Genomic DNA, 17,862 nt, shown 5'->3' with positions numbered 1-17,862 from the left:
ACCCAAACCCCAAAAAAAAAAAAAAAAAAAAAGAAAGAAAGAAAGAGTAAATAATAAAGAAATAAAAATAAAATATAAACTTGTACCTCCTTTCCTTACAGAGTTGCTGGTCCTGGGATGACACCTCTGCAGGCACCGTCTTCTGATTTTCCTCTGAACCTCAGCTCCCTTTCTCTATTGTCTACATGTGGGCCCTTCTTTCTCAAAAATATCTCAAGCTAAGCCAAAATCTCCCTTTACTTTGAGAGATAATAACTCACTTATGATTACTATTTGGCAATTACTATTCTAAGTGCCTTACACTTTACATCATTTAATTCTCACAACCAAACTTATGAAGTAGGTGCTATTGCCTCCATTTTTTTAGATGGGAAAGTTTAGGCACTATAAGTTCTGGGGAAGGAATTAAAACCTAGACAGTCTGGTTCCAGCTTTGATGGCCTTAAACCATTATTTTATATTTATATTTATTCTTCTCTTTTTTCAACATTATGAATATTTTCAAACATACAGAAAAGTTGAAAGAATTTCACAGTGATCACTCATATACCTACCATCTAGAGTCTACAATTAAAATTTTGCTATATTTGCCTTATCATGTATCTATTTTTTTTTTTTTAGTTGGAGTCTCACTCTGTCGCCCAGACTGGAGTGTAGTGGCCGCTCCCGGCCACCGCAGCCTCGACCTGCTGGGCTCTGGCGATCCTTCTGCCTCAGCCTTCCAAGTAGCTGGAATTACAGGCGCGTGCTACCATGCCCGGCTAATTTTTTTTTTTTTTTTAATTGTAGAGATGAGGTCTCACCAAGTTGCCCAGGTGGGTCTCGAACCCTCGGGCTCAGGCAATTCACTCACATCATGTATCTATTAACCACTCTATTTATCCACCAATCCATCTTAAATTCTTGATGCATTTCAAAGTAAGTTACAAACAACTTTATCCTCAAAAATTAAAAAACTTAAACGAAATAGGCAAATTCCTTGAAAGACACAAACTAGCAAAGCTTACAATGAAGAACTAGATAACCTAAATTACTCTATATCTATCTAGCAAAGAAGTTGAAGTTTTAGTTAAAATCCTTCCTGCACACACACACAAAATCCAGGCCCAGATGGCTTAAGGGATGAATTCTACCAAACATTTAAAGCAGAAATAGTACCATTTTCATACAAAATCTTCCTGACAATAGAAGGGAAGGGATGGGACAATTTCCCAACCCATTCTTTAATGCTAGCATTATCTTGATATGAAAATCAGACAAAAATATTACAAGAAAACTACAGACTAAAATCCCTGATAAACACAGATGCAAAATCCTTAACAAAATACTAGCAAATCAAATATAGTGACACATAAAAAGGATAATACATCATGACCAAGTGGGATTTATCTTGGCAATATTAGGCTGGTATTTATTTCAAAAATCAATCAATGTAATTCACCATATCAATAGACTAAAAGATTTTTTTAAATGATTATCTCAATAGATACAGAAAAAAGCATTTGAAAAAAAACTCAACATTCACTACTAATTAAAACTTTCAGCAAAATATGAATAAAAGAGAATTTCCTCAACTAAAGGGCATCTACAAAAAAACAAAAAAAACCATACAGCTAACATTAAACTTAATAGTGACAGAGAAAGGACAAGGCAACAATGTCTACGCTCACCACTTCTTCTGACTATTGTATTGGAGGTTAGATAGTGCAATAAGTCTCCCCTCTCTCCCCATTAAGGACATATACAGTGAAAAGGAAGATACACAATTCTTTCTATCTGAAGATAGCATGACTACCTATGTAGCAAAGCTTTTATAATCTACACAAAAGCGACTAGAACTAATAAGTAAGTTTGACAAGGTTGCAGGACACAAGGTCAACATAACAAGTTCAATTTCTATATAATAGTAACAAATAATTTTAACTTGACATTAAGAAAACAATACTATTTACAATAGCACCAAATATCATGAGATCTTAGAAATGAATATAACAAAATACATTTAAGACTTGTATGCTGAAAATATAAATTGTGTAGAGCAGTATAATTCAAAAACACTTCAGCATCTCATATAAAGTTTGATATTTGTTTACAATCTTTTTTTAGATTAGAAAATATAGTTTATTTAGAAAGTAAATTAGAGAGAGAGAGAAAGAGGTAATTCACCTCCCCAAGGTAGGGAAAGGGACCGAAGCTTAAGAAAACATGGCCTGGCCATAGCTCAAAGAGCACATGGCCACACCATAGCTTAGCAAGGCAATGGTAGTGATGTTTTGGCAATGGCTGTGGCAACTTACAATCTTTTAAGCAAAATTTACTTCCAGTGAAATGCACAAATATTAAGTGCACTGACTGTCTAGGAGCCTTGCTATCCATTTGCTGAGTTCTGACAAATACATGTGTGTAACTCAACCCCTTATCGAGATATATAGAACATTGTCATCACCCCACAAAATTCCCTCATGCCCCCATGCCCGCTTTCTGTCATTCTCTGTGCTAGCTCCCATTGGCAAACCGTGTTCTGATTTTTTCCCATGGAATATCTGTTTTAAAATTTCATACAAAGAGAAATTATAGAGTATGTACTCTTTTGTATAAGGCTTCTTGGTCTCCTAAATTTCCTTTATTCCAAGAATATATATTGAGCAGATTCATACCCTAAGTCATTTAAAAAACGTCTGTCTCGACTTTCCAGTGGAATTCTACAAAACACACAAGGAGGGGCTGATACCAATCCTATTGAAAGTATTGCAGGCAATCAAGAAAGATGGAACTCTCCCCAAATCATTTTACGAAGTTAACATCACATTGATACACAAACCCGGTAAAGATCCAACAAAGAAAGAGAACTATGGGCCAATATCCCTGATGAACATAGATTCTCATACAAGATTCTAGCAAATTGCATCCAACTACACATCTCAAAAATAATCCACTATGACCAAGTAGGCTTCATCCTTGGGATGCGGGCCTGGTTCAATATCCACAAGACCATACATGTGATTAAATACATCAACAGATGTAAAAACAAGAGCCACATGATCATATCATTAGATGCAGAAAAAGTTTTTGATAAAATTCAGTATATCCCTTCTTGATAAAAACCCTTGAGCATGTAGGCATAAAGAGAACATACCTTAAAATAGTAAGAGCCATCTACAATAAACCCATAACCAACACAATGCTAAACAGACAGAAATTGGAAACATTCCCCCTGAAAACTGGAAAAAGACAAGACTGTCCACTCTCACCCCTCCTGTTCAACATACTGTTGGAAGTTCTAGCTAGAGCAATAAGACAAGAGAAGGAAATCAGGGTATCCAAATAGGAAAAGAGGAAGTTAAGTTATACCTCTTTGTGGATGATATGATCCTATGCTTTGAAAACCCAAGAGAATCTGTCAAAAACCTACCTTCACCGATAAAGGACTTTGGCAAAGTCTCAGGGTACAAAACGAATGTGAAAAAGACAGTTGCATTCTTATACACCAATAACAAACAGAGAACTAAATAAAAAGCACAATCCCATTAACAATAGCCACAAAGAAAATGAAATGTCTTGGCATCTTCCTAACCAGAGAGGTGAAAGACCTTTACAGTGAAAACCACAAAACACTGTTCAAATAAATCAAAGACACAAACAACTGGAAGAATATTCCATGTTCATGGATTAGAAGAATCAACATTGTTAAGATGTTCATCCTACCCAAGGCAATCTACAGATTCAGTGCAATACCCATTAAAGTACCAACATTATCTTTTTCAGACTTGGAAATCACAATGCAGAAGTTCATATGGAAACATAAAATACCACAAATAGCCAAATCCTTAGCAAAAGAAAGAAAGTGAGAGTTACCACACTTTCAGACTTTAAAATTTACTATAAGGCTACAATAATCAAAACAGCCTGGTATTGGCACAAGAACAGGCATATAGACCAATGGAACAGGACAGAGATTCCAGAAACAAAACCTCAATTTCACAACCGACTCATCTTCAACAAAGTCTCCACCAAAAACCACTGGGGAGAGGAGAACCTGTTCAGTAAATGGTGCTGGGAAAACTGGCTAACCACAAGCAGAAGATTGAAACAGGACCACTACCTGTCACCATACAGAAAAATTAACTCTAAATGGATCAAAGACCTCAACATAAACCTCAAACTATAAGCGCCTTAAAAAACCCAGGAGACACCCTTACAGAAATTGGAATACTTCCGTATCAATACCAATTCCTGATCAAAACTCCAAATGCCCATGCCATAAGAGATAAGATAGACAAGTGGGACCTCATTAAATTGAAAAGCTTCTGCAAAGCAAAATAAACCATCAAGAGAGTCAGGAGACAGCCCACAGAATGGGAAAAACTATTTCTGAACTGTGTATCTGACAAAGGCCCAAAGAGAAAAAATAAACAGCGCCATTAAAAAGTGGGCAGAAGATATGAATAGACACTTCTCAAAAGAAGACATATGAGCAGCCAAGAGATACACGAAAAAATGCTCAGCCTCACTAATCATCAGAGAAATGAAAATCAAAACTACACTGAGATACCACCTAACTCCAGTCAAGATGGCCATCATCAAAAACTCAAAAACAACAGATGCTGGAGAGGATGCGGGGAAATGGGAACACTTCTACACTGTTGGTGGGAGTGTAAACTAGTACAACCTCTGTGGAAAACAGCCTGGCGATTCCTAAAAGATCTAAAAATTGACCTTCCACACAACCCAGCAATCCCCCTTCTGGGAATATGCTCGAAGGAACTCAAATCACTCTATGAAAAAGCTACTTGCACACACATGTTTATTGCAGCATTATTCACAATAGCAAAAACATGGAACCAACCGTGTTGCCCATTGAAAATGAACTGTATTTTAAAAATGTAGTACACATACATGATAGAATATTATGCAGCTATAAAGAAGGATATAATCAAGAACTTTGCAGCAACTTGGATGAACTTAGAGTCTATAATATTAAGTGATCTATCACAAAGACAAAGAACTGAGTACTACATGTTCTCACTCATAAGCAGACTCTGAACAATTATCTTAATACTATAAGAATGGAATTGGCAGTAGTGGGATGCTGCCAGGGGAGGGAGGGAGGCACATAACATTAATAAGGGTACCTGATCTCAAACCAGGCAAAGTGGGGACCAAAGGGAGGCCCACACTTTACCTGTATGATGACAATTTGTATACCTAACCCTGAATTGTACCCCACATCTTTAAAATAAAAATAATAGACAAACAAATAAATAAATAACAAAAACATAGTACCAACCGTGCTGCCCATCGAAAGTGGACTGGATTTAAAAAAGCGGTTCATATACACAATGGAATATTACACAGTCATAAAGAAGGACAAAATTATGTACTTCGCAGCAACTTGGATGGATTTAGAGTCTATCATACTCAGTGATTTATCACATTTGTCACAAAAGTACAAGAAAGGATTGGCAGTAGCAGGATACTGCCAGGGTGGCGGAGGGGGTGCACAACATCAATAAGGGTACCTGATCTCAAACCAGGCAAAGTGGGGACCAAAGGGAGGCCTACACTTTATCTGTACAATGACCACTTATCTACCTAATTCTGAATTGTACCCCACATCTTTAAAATATTTTTTAAAAAGTGTCTGCCGCCAGGCTCGGTGGCTCAGCCTGTAATCCCGCGCCTTTGGGAGGCTGAGGTGAGTGGATTGCCTGAGCCCGCGGGTTCGAGACCCGCCTGGGCAGCGAGACCTCATCTCTACAATAAATCAAAAAATCAGCCGGGCGTGGAAGCGCATGCCTGTAATTCCGGCTACTGGGAAGGCTGAGGCGGAAGGATCGCCAGAGCCCAGCAGGTTGAGGATGCAGTGGCCGGGAGCGGCCACTGCACTCCAGTCTGGGCGATCGAGTGAGACTCCAACTCAAACAAATAAAAAGAAATAAAAAAATAAAAAAATAAAAGAATAAAAAGTGTCTGCCTATGCAATATTTCAACAGAGGAATTTACTTCTGACTTCAGTGCACCAGCCATCTGGCAGTGAGCGGATAAGGACATGGGGGGTCCTCCCAGAAGTTCCCTGAAGGATAATGGTGGCTTGCATTATGATGGTAGGTCATAATCATGGTGTGGCAGTAGCCAGTTAGGTCTCCAACAGAGACAGGCTAGGGAAACGGGAAAGGATTTGTCCTTTAAAAAACAGACAAGTCAGATATATGAAAGCAAAGCCTGGGGACATTTGCAAGTTTTGCTGCTCCAAATAATTTTAGAAGCAGGAAATGGAAAGCAATAGGTGCTATTTTTTTTCATGCACTGGACCTGGCACTCTATGTACATAATCTCATTTGATTCTCACAACTGACCCACGAGGTAGTCATGATTCTCCTCCATTTTAGAGATGAGGCAATAAGACCTTTCATAATACTAGATATTTTATGACACAAAAATTATTTTTTCCCATATAACTTCAAGTTTTGGTGGCTGGATGACTTACTTTAGGTCACTCAGATACTCAATTTTACAGTCAGAACATAATTCTCAGTTGTGTCCATTTCATGAAGCAAAAGTTACTTGTAGTTAACTCTAAAGATTATGCAACTGCAACTTTGGTGGCTGAGTGTCTTGCTCAAGATCTAGGCTACCTTCTGGTAGAGCCAGGGCTGCATAGTTTCCAGGAATTATAATTGTTATATTTTCAAATTATTTACCCAGCTTTCTCCTCACAAAGGAAATAATGAAGTTCACCCACCCAAGAACCAGTCCTCACCTGCACTGTTGGCTTCCTGGGTTTCCAAGTTTTGCCAGGTGCCAAGCTGCTGTCTTCGAGGGCACTGTGCTGAGGATTATGATAGCAAGTTGAACACCGGATGCACTGGTGGTGGTGGCACCGGCAGTTGTAGCAGTTTGGCATCATGTTTCTTTTTAGCAAGGCAGGGCATATTTCCCCAGAACAATAAATGCAAGGGTCATGGACTACAGCTCCCTGAACACTGCAGGAGTAAGAGCAGGTCCTGTGGTAATCAAAATCACCACAGTGCAGTGGCTTACAACACATGGAATTTTCTAGACCTTTGCTTGCAAAACATTCTGAGTAAGTGGGAGTTTCTGACTGAAGGGGTGACATGGAATGGTAGCGTTGGTCTTTGGCATGATAGGGTTGTTCTGTGGAATGATATGATTGGTCCATGGGATGGCGCCTCAATTCCCTATGGCTGGAGCTCATTGGCTGGAAGTTTTGCTCCATAGGTTTTGGTCTCTGGGTAAAAGTCTTGTTACTATGAGTGGCTAAACCTGGCAAATGAGATGTAGATAGAGATTTGCTACTCTCTTCAAAGAACTTTCTTCTGTCTGCAAAGGGCAGGAGGATGGCTTCCTCCCCAGCTTGGGCAGTAGAAGCTTTCAATTCTTTGTTGTCACTTGGGTTAGAAGGACCTTCCATGGTTACTGCCACATGCGGCTGTGGATTATGCTCTGGATACCATCTCCAATGACCTCCACGAACTCCATGGTGAGCCTTTGATTTCTCAGGGTCTGAGGAGGGTGGGTCAGATGCTTTCCACCAGGTGTTCAGGTCCAAAGAGGATGGGCCAGGACTCTGACCAGGACTTATTTGTCCCTCCAAGCCTGTCCTGGAGTTATGGCTCTTGGGGGTTTGGCTGAGACACTCTGAAGACCTAGCCCTGAGTATCATGCTTTTGTTAAAGAGTTTGTCTCTGGGGCTAGGTGGTTTTTTATATGAGGATAATAGAGATGAGTTAGAGGCAGGGAGTGGAGGATTTTCTGGGGGTGCCTGAGTCTCTTCCACTGGCCCTTTAGTGTCACACACTTGTGACAAGGTACTCTTGCTTTTCTGGAGCTGGGCCTTCCTCCTCTGAATTTCATTACGCAGATTGGTAGCAAAACGCTCACTCTTCCGCCGGTTTTGGATTGAGCGGCCACGAGTACCTCCATTCCGCCTGCCACGCAGCTGGTTACACTCCTTGGGCTCATTGTCCCCTTCTTCAGGTGCCTCTATGCCGCCAGTTACTTTAGTGGTTGAAGGACAGTCCCTGGCTTGTTGAATAAGGGAGCCTGAGACAGAGGCCTGCTGGCTGGCCAATTCACTGCCTACTCTGCCTGCTCTTTTTGGGTACAGTAAAACTCTTTCTGGAGGGTGTCCATCAACCTCTCCATGTGGGGAACTACTTTGGCTCCGGTGTCCTGAGCCCAAAGGCCTATCATCCACTGGTCTGGTCTGTCTTTCTCTGCTTGGTTGGTCCTGGGTTCCTCCTGTAGGGAGACATGGACTTTTCTTCCCTTTGTGGCTGCTGTGCAAAGGGGACAGAGTCCACTGGTACCCATCCTGCCCAGCTGGGAGCTCTATCCCCTTGCTGCCCCTGGCATCAAGGTGTACATGTTGCAGGTGAGATGCCAGCAGCTGTTCAGGTGCACTATGGCGATGCCCTGTGGGTCCTATGAGTTGTGGAGGACTGCCAAAAGAAGCAACTTTAGCTAGTTCTGTTGACGCATCATTGAGTGGGCTGGATTCTATGCTGGAAGCTTTGTCACAGGCTTTGGGGGATCCAACAACTTTGGTTGAGGCCTGCATCAGTGCATGCTCAGAGCCCTGCTGGCTGGATTCAGGAGTCTGGCTGAGCTTACAGTTCTGATGGCCCTCACTTGTCACTTGGTCTTGTCCACTGAGGCAACATAACCTGTTAGGGTTCCTTGGGAGTGCCACTGTCTCTAAATTCGGTTTCTCCTGTTGCAAGGGGTCCACAGGCTCAGAGGCCCTGCTCTGTTCTCCATTGAGGAGCTGGGCTCTGGAGGCCTGAAGGCTGTCCCGCCTCACAGGAGGTTGTGGTGGGCCCCTGACCACCTTGGCAGGCCCTGAGTAGTATCCCTCTTGTGGGCGGGATGACATCTGTGAGCTGGGAGTCAGATGGCCCCCACTGGTGCGCCGGCTACCTCCTGTGGTGTCAGATACACTGGACTGGCCATTGAGGGCCTTAGTTGGCCCTGGGCCTTGCATGATGCAGTCTGCAGAGGCTGGCTCCTCTGGCCTGAGGGAAAGAGCACAGTCAGAGGCATTGGAGCTGGCCGAAAAGGAACTGTAGGCTGAGTCACGCTGGTTAGGATACATGTTCTGGTCACTGGGCAAAAGGTGGCCCTCATATGAGGCTTGGCCTGGTTGCTCCAGGCTCTCCATGCTGCCAATTGAGCTGCTTTTCTCAGTGCTGCAGTACCGGGAGAGTGGACACCACTGCACACACACGTCACTGCAAGACATAGGGTACATATTGCTTAGTTAGCTAAGTCACGAGATCCCTTTCCCACCTTGACCAGCCCTGCTATGGGATAAGGCAGGACAACCCAGAGGCACCCATGCCACAAATGAGAAGGAGATAAGACAAAAAGGGAAGAAGGGGAAACAGGGAAGGAGATGGACACTGGGGCCCTACAGGGAAATGGTAAAATGGGAGACAAGATGACATGTGAAAGAAGGATGAGGGAGCACCCCAAATACCAAAAGTAAGAGAACTCCATGGGGGTTATCCTCTATTTCCCTGCCATCTGCAAATCTGAATTGCTAGTCTGAGCTGGCCCTATCCCCAGGGAGTCAGCCTGTGGCTCTCTGCCAGCAGAGACAATCACAGAATATTAGCATCAGAGAGGGGCCCTAAAGGGCTGATTCAATTCCAGCCAGACCACTTTGTAAATCAGTGACTGTCAAACTTGAGTATGTGTCAGAATCATATGGAGAGCACGTTAAAACACATGTCACTGGGCTTCATCCTTGAGTTTTAAGTCTGGGTGAATCCTGAGAATTTGTACTTCTAACTACTTCCCAGGTACTGCTGGCCTTGCTGGCCCACATACCACCTTTTCGAGAACTATTGATATAAAGCCAGTCCTGCAAAGGGAAGAGAGTTTGAGGCAGTGACTCACTCAAGCTCACCCAGCTCTATCTGTTGGCATAGGCAAGGCTGGAGTTTAGATGTTCCCTTATTCTTTTTTGATAAAAGCAATCCTGACTATTTACTAAGGATCAATAATGGGCCTACAAGGTTTCATTTCAAGCTGAAGGGGACAGATTATTATCTCCACGTTACGACTCAGGAAACTGAGGCTTAGAGAGGTAAACTGGTAAGCCTCACCAAGCTGCTTTAAAAAAACATAGCTGGAAGTTGAACCCAGACCTCTGTGAGTCCAATGTCTTAGCTCTTCTACTATACCATTTTTAAATGGGAATAATAGTAATATATATCTCAAAGGGCTTTAGATAATATATCTAAAGCTCTTATCACAGCCCAGGCACTTAGCAAGGGTTCAATACACAGCAGTTGCTTCGATCTTGCTTATTGTTACCAGCATCCTCTCTACTCCTAGTATTGATACCGTAGTAGATCCTGTCCACCCACACCTCCCTCATCCCCCACGGCAAAGCCAAAGCAGGGAAATCAAGGGAAGGGCTAGGATCAGACACAATCTTGAATTTTAAGTACCATTTCCCACACACAAGGCCAAACTGAGCCAAATCATGCCAGTAACTCCCTTTGACTAGAACCTCAAAGGTTGCAAGCTGCATTCAGAAAGGCCATAGTCCAGAAAGCCAAAGATGAGCTGTGGCAGCAGCCCATGAGACCTTCAGGTCAGCTTCCCTTAATTCTTGCTCCCTGCCTTGCCTCTTAGTCGCTTGGCTCTCTTGTTCTTGGGCTAGGAATCTATCAAAGGAACCTTGTTGGCAAAGGAACCTGCTGCCCACCCTGCCACCCTTCCTGCTGAAATACACACACACACACACACACACACACACACACACACACTCAAACAGGAGGCAAACTCAGAATGTATTTCTGTGTCCCTGGCTTCTAATGCCAAATAAAGTCACTAAGTTGGGACAATCTCAACCCTTAGCTTCTCTGAACCTCCTCCACAGAAATCCCTTCTTGGAGGTAAGTTCTTGTTGTAGAAGGGAAAAGGCAGCTGAGGGCAGCTCCTTTGCTGGTTTTTGAGCTTGTAGAAAACACCGTCTTCCTCTTGAACAGCTGTTTCAACAACAGGCAACACCAAGGTTCCCTAATTGAGTGATTCTCATTGCAGATAGAGCCTGTTATTCAGGGAGGTCCTCTTTTTAAGGTTTTGGCTCTGTGACAGAGGTGATGAACACTGGATGAAGTACCAGTGTGTCACTGGATAGAGAACCAGGACTGAGCCCTGGGGTCTTCCTACATTAAGAGACAGGGTAATGAGGATAATTAGAAAAAGAAACTGAGAAAGAACAGTTAGTGAAATAGAATGCAAAGCAGGACAGTGTAGTGTCTTGCAGGCCAAGTGGGGTATTTCCAGGAAACATTGGCCAGAAGGAAAAGGATTGGCCCAAAGTCACAGTTAGCAAGAGACTAGGACTTGAACCCAGGTACTCTGGACTCCCGCTTCCTTTTCCATTATACCACTCTAGACTTGAATATACAACAGGGACTAGAGCAGAGGAGGAGGAATGTCCAAATTGTCTACCCTCCAGACTATCTTGAGGGGAGGGCTCCAGACTCACCTTGTGTTGCAGCCAGAATGCCAGGACAAGCTGAAGGCTTCAGAAGGGAAATGCATGGTGGTGGCTGCTTCAGGGCATCCCTCCAGCAGCTTGGCCACATGCCATGAGTGCGGCCTATTGACAGGGGCGTTTCTCCTACAGCCAGAAAGGGACAGGAAATCAGCTTAAGGAACCAGAGCTAAAACCACTCCCCAGGCAACTTCCACCTCCACGCCCTCTTTCCCTTCAGTGAAGCAGAACATCTTGCAAGGAGCTGGTGTGGAAATCTTAGTGGCTCTCTTCAGCTCCCAGTACTCTAATCTTCATCCTAGAGATCTAGAATGCCAGCTTTACAGGGCTGTTTCATTCACAAGTGTCCTAAGCATGTATCACAGTGCTGGAGACAAAGTAGATGCTCAGTAAACATTTGTAGAATAAATGAATGTTGCTGCTCAAGGATTAGTGAGCCTACCCTGACTTCTCTTTGAGGAAAAAAAATCAGTCTTGGCCAATCTTCTCATTTTTCTCTGAGAAAGGAATAGGTACGTGATTTAGAAGTTTAAACAAGTCAATACTGGGCTGTCAATGCTCCAATTTTTACTCATACATTCAATAGGCATTTGTTGTATGTTTACTATGTGCCTCCAACATATAGCTCTAAGGCATACAGAGATGAATCCAACAAATTCTTTGCCTTTGAGAATTTACAGATCAGTGAAAAAGACAGAGCTGACCCAAATAAAGCATGGTAAAGGCATTGAGAAAGTGAAGGATAAGATGAACACAGAGGTGAGACATCTGACTTTGTAGGTAAAGTGGTGGCAGGAAGCCTCAAATGCTGAGAAGGAAGATAGAACAAAGTGGCGAATGGCACCAATGCTCGACTGACAGAAGAGACTGGCTGCTCAGCAGTCAGGGGTGAATAAAGAGAAATAGGTCTGAGGCCAAGACCTTGAATGTAGCCACAACTCTTGAACTCACGGATTTATACAGGACCCATTCGTGCCCCCTGGCATACTTCACATGATTGGATGCCACCCTTGCAAGTCAGGAAGAACGGTATGGGGAAGAGCACATGTGGGACATGGGTAATGCCAGGAGATAAAGAGATGATTTATGGGAGGCAACACGAGAGAAAGAACAAGAGGGAGGAAGAATGAGAGAGAGATGATGGAAGGGTCAGATTATAAAGATAAGAGGGAGAGATGGGAGACAGAAAAGCTACGTAGGTCAGTGATATTGGCTAAGCTCTTACAGATTCAGAGTGCCCAGAGGGGAGGCTGAAGGCAAAGAAGACTTTGGGGGCTATGTTTGCTCTGGAGTCTCACGTGCAAAGTCATGCTGCTGGGAAATCTCTCTAGCTGCTGTTACCAAGTAGTTGCCCAGTCAACAACTATTTCTCAAGCATCTATCACTAGCAGTACTATGTACTACTAGGTACTATGAACCATATGTATCTATCATGTACTATGCTTCTAGGCACTGAGGGCAGAGTGGGGAACAGGGAACCTTTCATATTTGTGTCCCTTCTTCCACATTCAGGATTATTGAAGCTTAAAATGTGGGGAGTCCCTGATCTAAAATGTGGATGGTCAGCCTTGATACCACCTTCTCCTCAGTCGTCCAATCCCACACCGAGTTCTACTGTTTTCTTTTATGTTTCTTCTGTCCCTGGTTTGCTTTTTCTCCATTCTTACTGTGCTGTGACCATTACACAGAACTGTAGCACTCCTCTCAAGACCCACCATCATCACCTCCTGTTCTAGTCGAGGCTCTTGACATTTTATGTCCAAAATACTACAGCAGTCTGCCAGCCAGTCTCCTCTTGTTCTACTTCCAGTCATTGCTTTTAGATCATAGCATGTTAAATGCCAACTGAATTAATACACACTCCGGCTCAAGAATCTTCACTGGCTCCCTATTTTTTACCCTTTCCCACATCAAATGTAAATTGGATTAGACTTGAAAAGTCTTCTATCAGCTATCTTTACTCACCCAGCTCAATCTCCCAAGTCTCTGCCCCAACCATACCCTACAACTGGCTCTGCCCCTTTCTGATTCTGTGTCTTTGCTGCTGATTTTTCAGTAGACTCTAGCACAAGCTTTAGAGTTGGATCACTTTGGTTTGAATCCAAAACTCTACAACAGGTGACTTCACTTCTCAGAGCACTTGTTTTCATGGTTATAAAATGGGGATCATAGTACCTACCTAATGGGTTTGTTAAAAGGTCAAATGAGACAATGCATATCAAGTGCTTGGAACTCCCCGTCCCCTTTTATTAAGCTACATCCTACTTGTTCTTCAAGGTATTGCTCAAGTCCATCTCTTCCAGGGAGCTTGTTCTGAGTAATCTAGCCCTCACAATGTAGCCTACAAAAATATGATATTTTATTTTGCTCATCATCAGTTCACGTATGTTAGTCTCATCCTACCAACTATTCCCATCTGGAAGGCAATCAGTCAAAAATGAGTGAGGCAGGTCTGTCTGTCTTTAAATTCTAACTCTTCAACTTTAGATGTGTATATATGCAAATACTTAACCCATCTGAGCTTTAGTTTTCTTATTTGAGAGAGGGAACAATAATCCTTACCTGACCAGGTTATTGCAGGGATTAGAGACAGTATTCTCAAAGCACCTGGGTCACAGCCTGATGCATAGCAAGTGGTCAGTAAATAGTAGGTTCTATAATAGTGGTTGGTAGCTCAAAACTTGCTCTTTTTGATGGTTCAATGGTACCCACACAAAGGGTACCCGGAACTGTCCATCCACTGTTCTACTATACTGTTCCTTGCCATACTTGGAACATAGCTTACAAAGACCCCCTTACTCTCTGTGGGGCTTCCCCAGGAGTAGGAAACAGTTCCAAAGGAGACTGAAAAGGGCAGTGAAGTTTTGGGGACACTGGGAGAAAATCAAAGGCTGGAAGGAGAAAAATCCAAATAGAGGGAACTGGAGCCAGAGCCTTCTAACTCTAGTTTGGGAAAGGAGAGGAAATTATCATAGAGTCAAATATTTGGCCCATTATTATTCCTGAATGGCCCTAGACTTGGAGTCAGTCCACAGTTACATTCAAATTCCAGCTGTGTGACCTTGGGCAAGTTATTTCTCTGAGTTGCAGATTCTTTATTTGTAAAATGGGGAAGAGGACCATCTCCTCATGAATTCTGGTCTGGATTAAATGCAGTCCCATGTTTGAAATCAATCAGCATAGTGCCTGACATAGATATTCTATAAACTTAAAAACAACAACAACAAAAACCATTTTTTTGAACACTTAAGATGTGCCAGGCACTAAGAGCTTTGCATGCATTAACTGGTTTAATTGTCACTATAACTTTTTGTAGCAAGAGTTATTATTATCCCCACTTTACAGGGAGAGAAACAGAGAAACAGAAAGCCTAAATGATTTGTCAAGAGCACACGGCTAGTAGCCAGCAGAGTTGAAATCAAGACTCAGATCCTCCAGCTCCTTCTAGGATATTACAAGACCCCTCCTTTCCAAAGGAGAGTCTGTCTTACAACGCTTGTATACCTGAGGCTTCTCATAGCAATTCCCTCAAAAAGCAGTCAGAACAAGGAAGTCTCAGTAGTCCTAGAGAGGAAACCTGTAGGCAGTGGGGAAAGGGGATGAGGAGAAATAAGCAGAGGGGTAAGAAAATGCCAACTACCAACCACACAGCTCTAGGCCTAGATGTAGAGGCAACAACCCCAGCGCTTGCCCTTCCTCCTAAGGCTGGCTCAGGCACTATCATTGAACACAAATCCCATCATTCATTACTCCAAAATGCCTTTTCTAGGAAGTAAAGAAAATAAGGGATATTGCAGAAAGCAATTAGGAGAGGGAGGAGGGGCAGCAGCCATGGCCGCCGTGGTTACTGACTATACCTACCATGAAAGTTGCCCAGGATGAAGAGATGCTTAGGAGAAAGCAGGGTGTCCAGCTAGCTCAGACTCTCATTGACAACCCCTCTGCCAGTATCTTCCCTTAGCTGGGACCCATCTGTCCTCAGTTAAGACTTCCTGGGGTGAGGGGCTATCGGCCCAAGATCCTCAATGTGATCCAAGGGGCTTAGGCGCAGTCAGGTTCCAGTTCCAAGAGCAAGTAGGTGTAGCATTGAAGGCAAGGTATGGTCATCAGCCTGGTTGGGCCTAGATGTGGCCACAGCCTTAGGGAATGAAAGCCAGTGTCAAGAGCTGGAAGGAATGAAGACGTTGTTCCAGGAACCAGCCAGCACCCTGATGGCAAAAGGAAGGATGGAAGGCAGTTCCAGCAGCATAAACAGCTCCCCTGCTCCCTACTCCAACCTCCTCTGTGCCTGGCCCACTTCCCCCACCCCCAGCTCAGAAGCCAATAAGGAAGCTGGGCCCCCAGCCACGGCTAGAACTCAGGAAAGAAGCAAGGAAATGATGTTTGGGAAAGATAAAGCGGGTGTCTAAAAAGAATTTTTAAAAATACACGTAAGTGAGAGAGAAAAATACCCCAGACACATATACTTAAAAGAATTCCTGTGCTTCCTGGACTGAGTTGACCCCACCCAGCCATCTCTGCAGGTCCTCTGGGCCCTAGAAAAGGAAAGCTTAGATTAGCCAGGCCTAGCAGCCTCCAGGTTCAGAGAAGCAACTCTACAGTTGATTTTAGATTGCTGCGGGCAAGTGACTTAGAGATTTTCCAAGGTGAAGGTCCTACTGAGACACAAAGACTCACAGACATTCTGGACAATATTTACAAGGGTCTGTACTTCCTATGGACACTTGGGCAGACCCAAAGAAAACCCAGTTTCATGCCAGAAACTTCAACTCCAGAAAAGAAGCCCATTAGCAATGGTGGGAAAGTGGTGTTTGGGATCAGTGTTCCTGGATCTGCCATGAATTCACTCTGACTTCTGGCAACTTACACTCTCTCTGGGGCTTCTATTTCCTCTCTTCAAAATAATACACTGAACTCAATAGTCACAAATAACCCTTTCAGCTATAGCATGCTATGATGTAGCAGTCCTAGGCATCAGAGTGGGGCTCCAAATGATGCCCTCACTGACTAGTGCAATAACCAGAACCCAGAGCAGCCCTAAATGGATTTGTTGCAATCCCCCCCCCCACCCAGCCCAGGCTCAGGCACCAGAATTTCATTTCTCTTGGAGATTTGAGAGTTAGAGTTTTTTCTTCATTAATACTCCTGATCACCACTCCAGTTTCCCTTGGCTTCTGACCCCAATTCCAATGATTTCTGGCCCTTGAGAGGGTTTATGTAAGCTCCCTCAGGATAAGAAGTAAGGTTGTTCCTTTCTGGGGAAGTCATGCCTGAAGGCCCTTTTTCCTTTTTTGCCCACTGTACCTCATAGGAAACCCTGGGTTAACTTTTATCAACTATATGGGTGTACTGTATGGAGGCAAGTTGAGGGGCTTTGGAGGCATATGGGTCTGGCTGGGAGTCTCAGTTCCACTTCTCACTAGTTGTTTGGCCTTGAGCACATCACAGAACCTCAATTTCCTCATCAGTAAAACATACCTGGTATCTGACAGGTACTCAATAAATGGTATCTGTTATTCATATTATTCACTACCAAAAATAGTAATGGGCAAGATACTGTTAGCACTTGAAAGTAGCAAGAAAACTGATTTATTCAATCCAAATGAAGATGAAAGAGAAAGGACTATTTTAAAAGTTAAAAAACCAAACCTAGTACTCTAAAACAGTATTTCTCCAATTTTAGTGGGTGTATAATCACCTGGGGATCCTGTTAAAATGAAGATTCTGATTCAGTAGATCTGGAGTGGGGCCCAGGTTCTGACTTTCTAATAAGCTCCATTGTGATACTGATGCTGCTGGTGTGATAACCACATTTTGAGTAGCAATATACCAGAGAATAATCCCTGATCCAAAAACAAAAGCAAAAACAGTATTAGGATAAACAGTCTCTTCTCATGTCATTCCCCAAGCCTGAGTGCCCAGCCCTCTCTACTCTTCTGTCACCAAGCGTCTGTCTTCCTCCTTCCACTCAGTAACCAAGCCCATGCAAATGCTTGTTTGATGAGCTTGTTGATCCCCACTTCCTAACACAATAAAGAGTAACCGGTTTGTTATCCGTCTGACTTTGCCAATGGCCAGATGAGGCTGAGGAAATGGTGACTGGAAGCACAAGCATGTTTCTGGGTTTGGTTGAGGTAGAAAGGCAAGGTGGGAGTATAAGAGTTGGCTAGTCACCAGATGAGGGACTAAGCAGGTAGGTACAGACAGATATACAAGGGGGAATTCCCTAAAATGGAATTTATTTATTAAAAAATTGTGTATTTATTCTTACATGTTTAAACTTCAGTCATCTTCAAAGTACTCTCTGTTTGATGCAATACACCTAT

The 17,862-nt window shown here is 43.1% G+C and overlaps 1 protein-coding gene across 1 annotated transcript in view; it reads right to left on the bottom strand.

The window, feature by feature from the left end:
• The window catches only part of SHROOM4 (shroom family member 4), a 261,232-nt gene that overhangs the window by 33,831 nt on the left and 209,539 nt on the right, over positions 1-17,862 (bottom strand). Inside the window, exons 3-4 of the mRNA XM_008054957.2 lie at positions 11,528-11,662; positions 6,761-9,251 (exon numbers count right to left, since the gene is read on the bottom strand). Coding sequence (XP_008053148.1) covers positions 6,761-9,251; positions 11,528-11,662 — 2,626 coding nt within the window. The remainder of the gene's footprint in view (positions 1-6,760; positions 9,252-11,527; positions 11,663-17,862) is intronic.

This window comes from Carlito syrichta, unplaced genomic scaffold (genome assembly GCF_000164805.1).
Source record: "Carlito syrichta isolate Samal-C Ts95f unplaced genomic scaffold, Tarsius_syrichta-2.0.1 Scaffold301624, whole genome shotgun sequence".
In the NCBI taxonomy this organism is placed as follows: Eukaryota; Metazoa; Chordata; class Mammalia; order Primates; family Tarsiidae; genus Carlito; species Carlito syrichta.
This window is presented reverse-complemented; position numbering and strand designations above follow the sequence as displayed.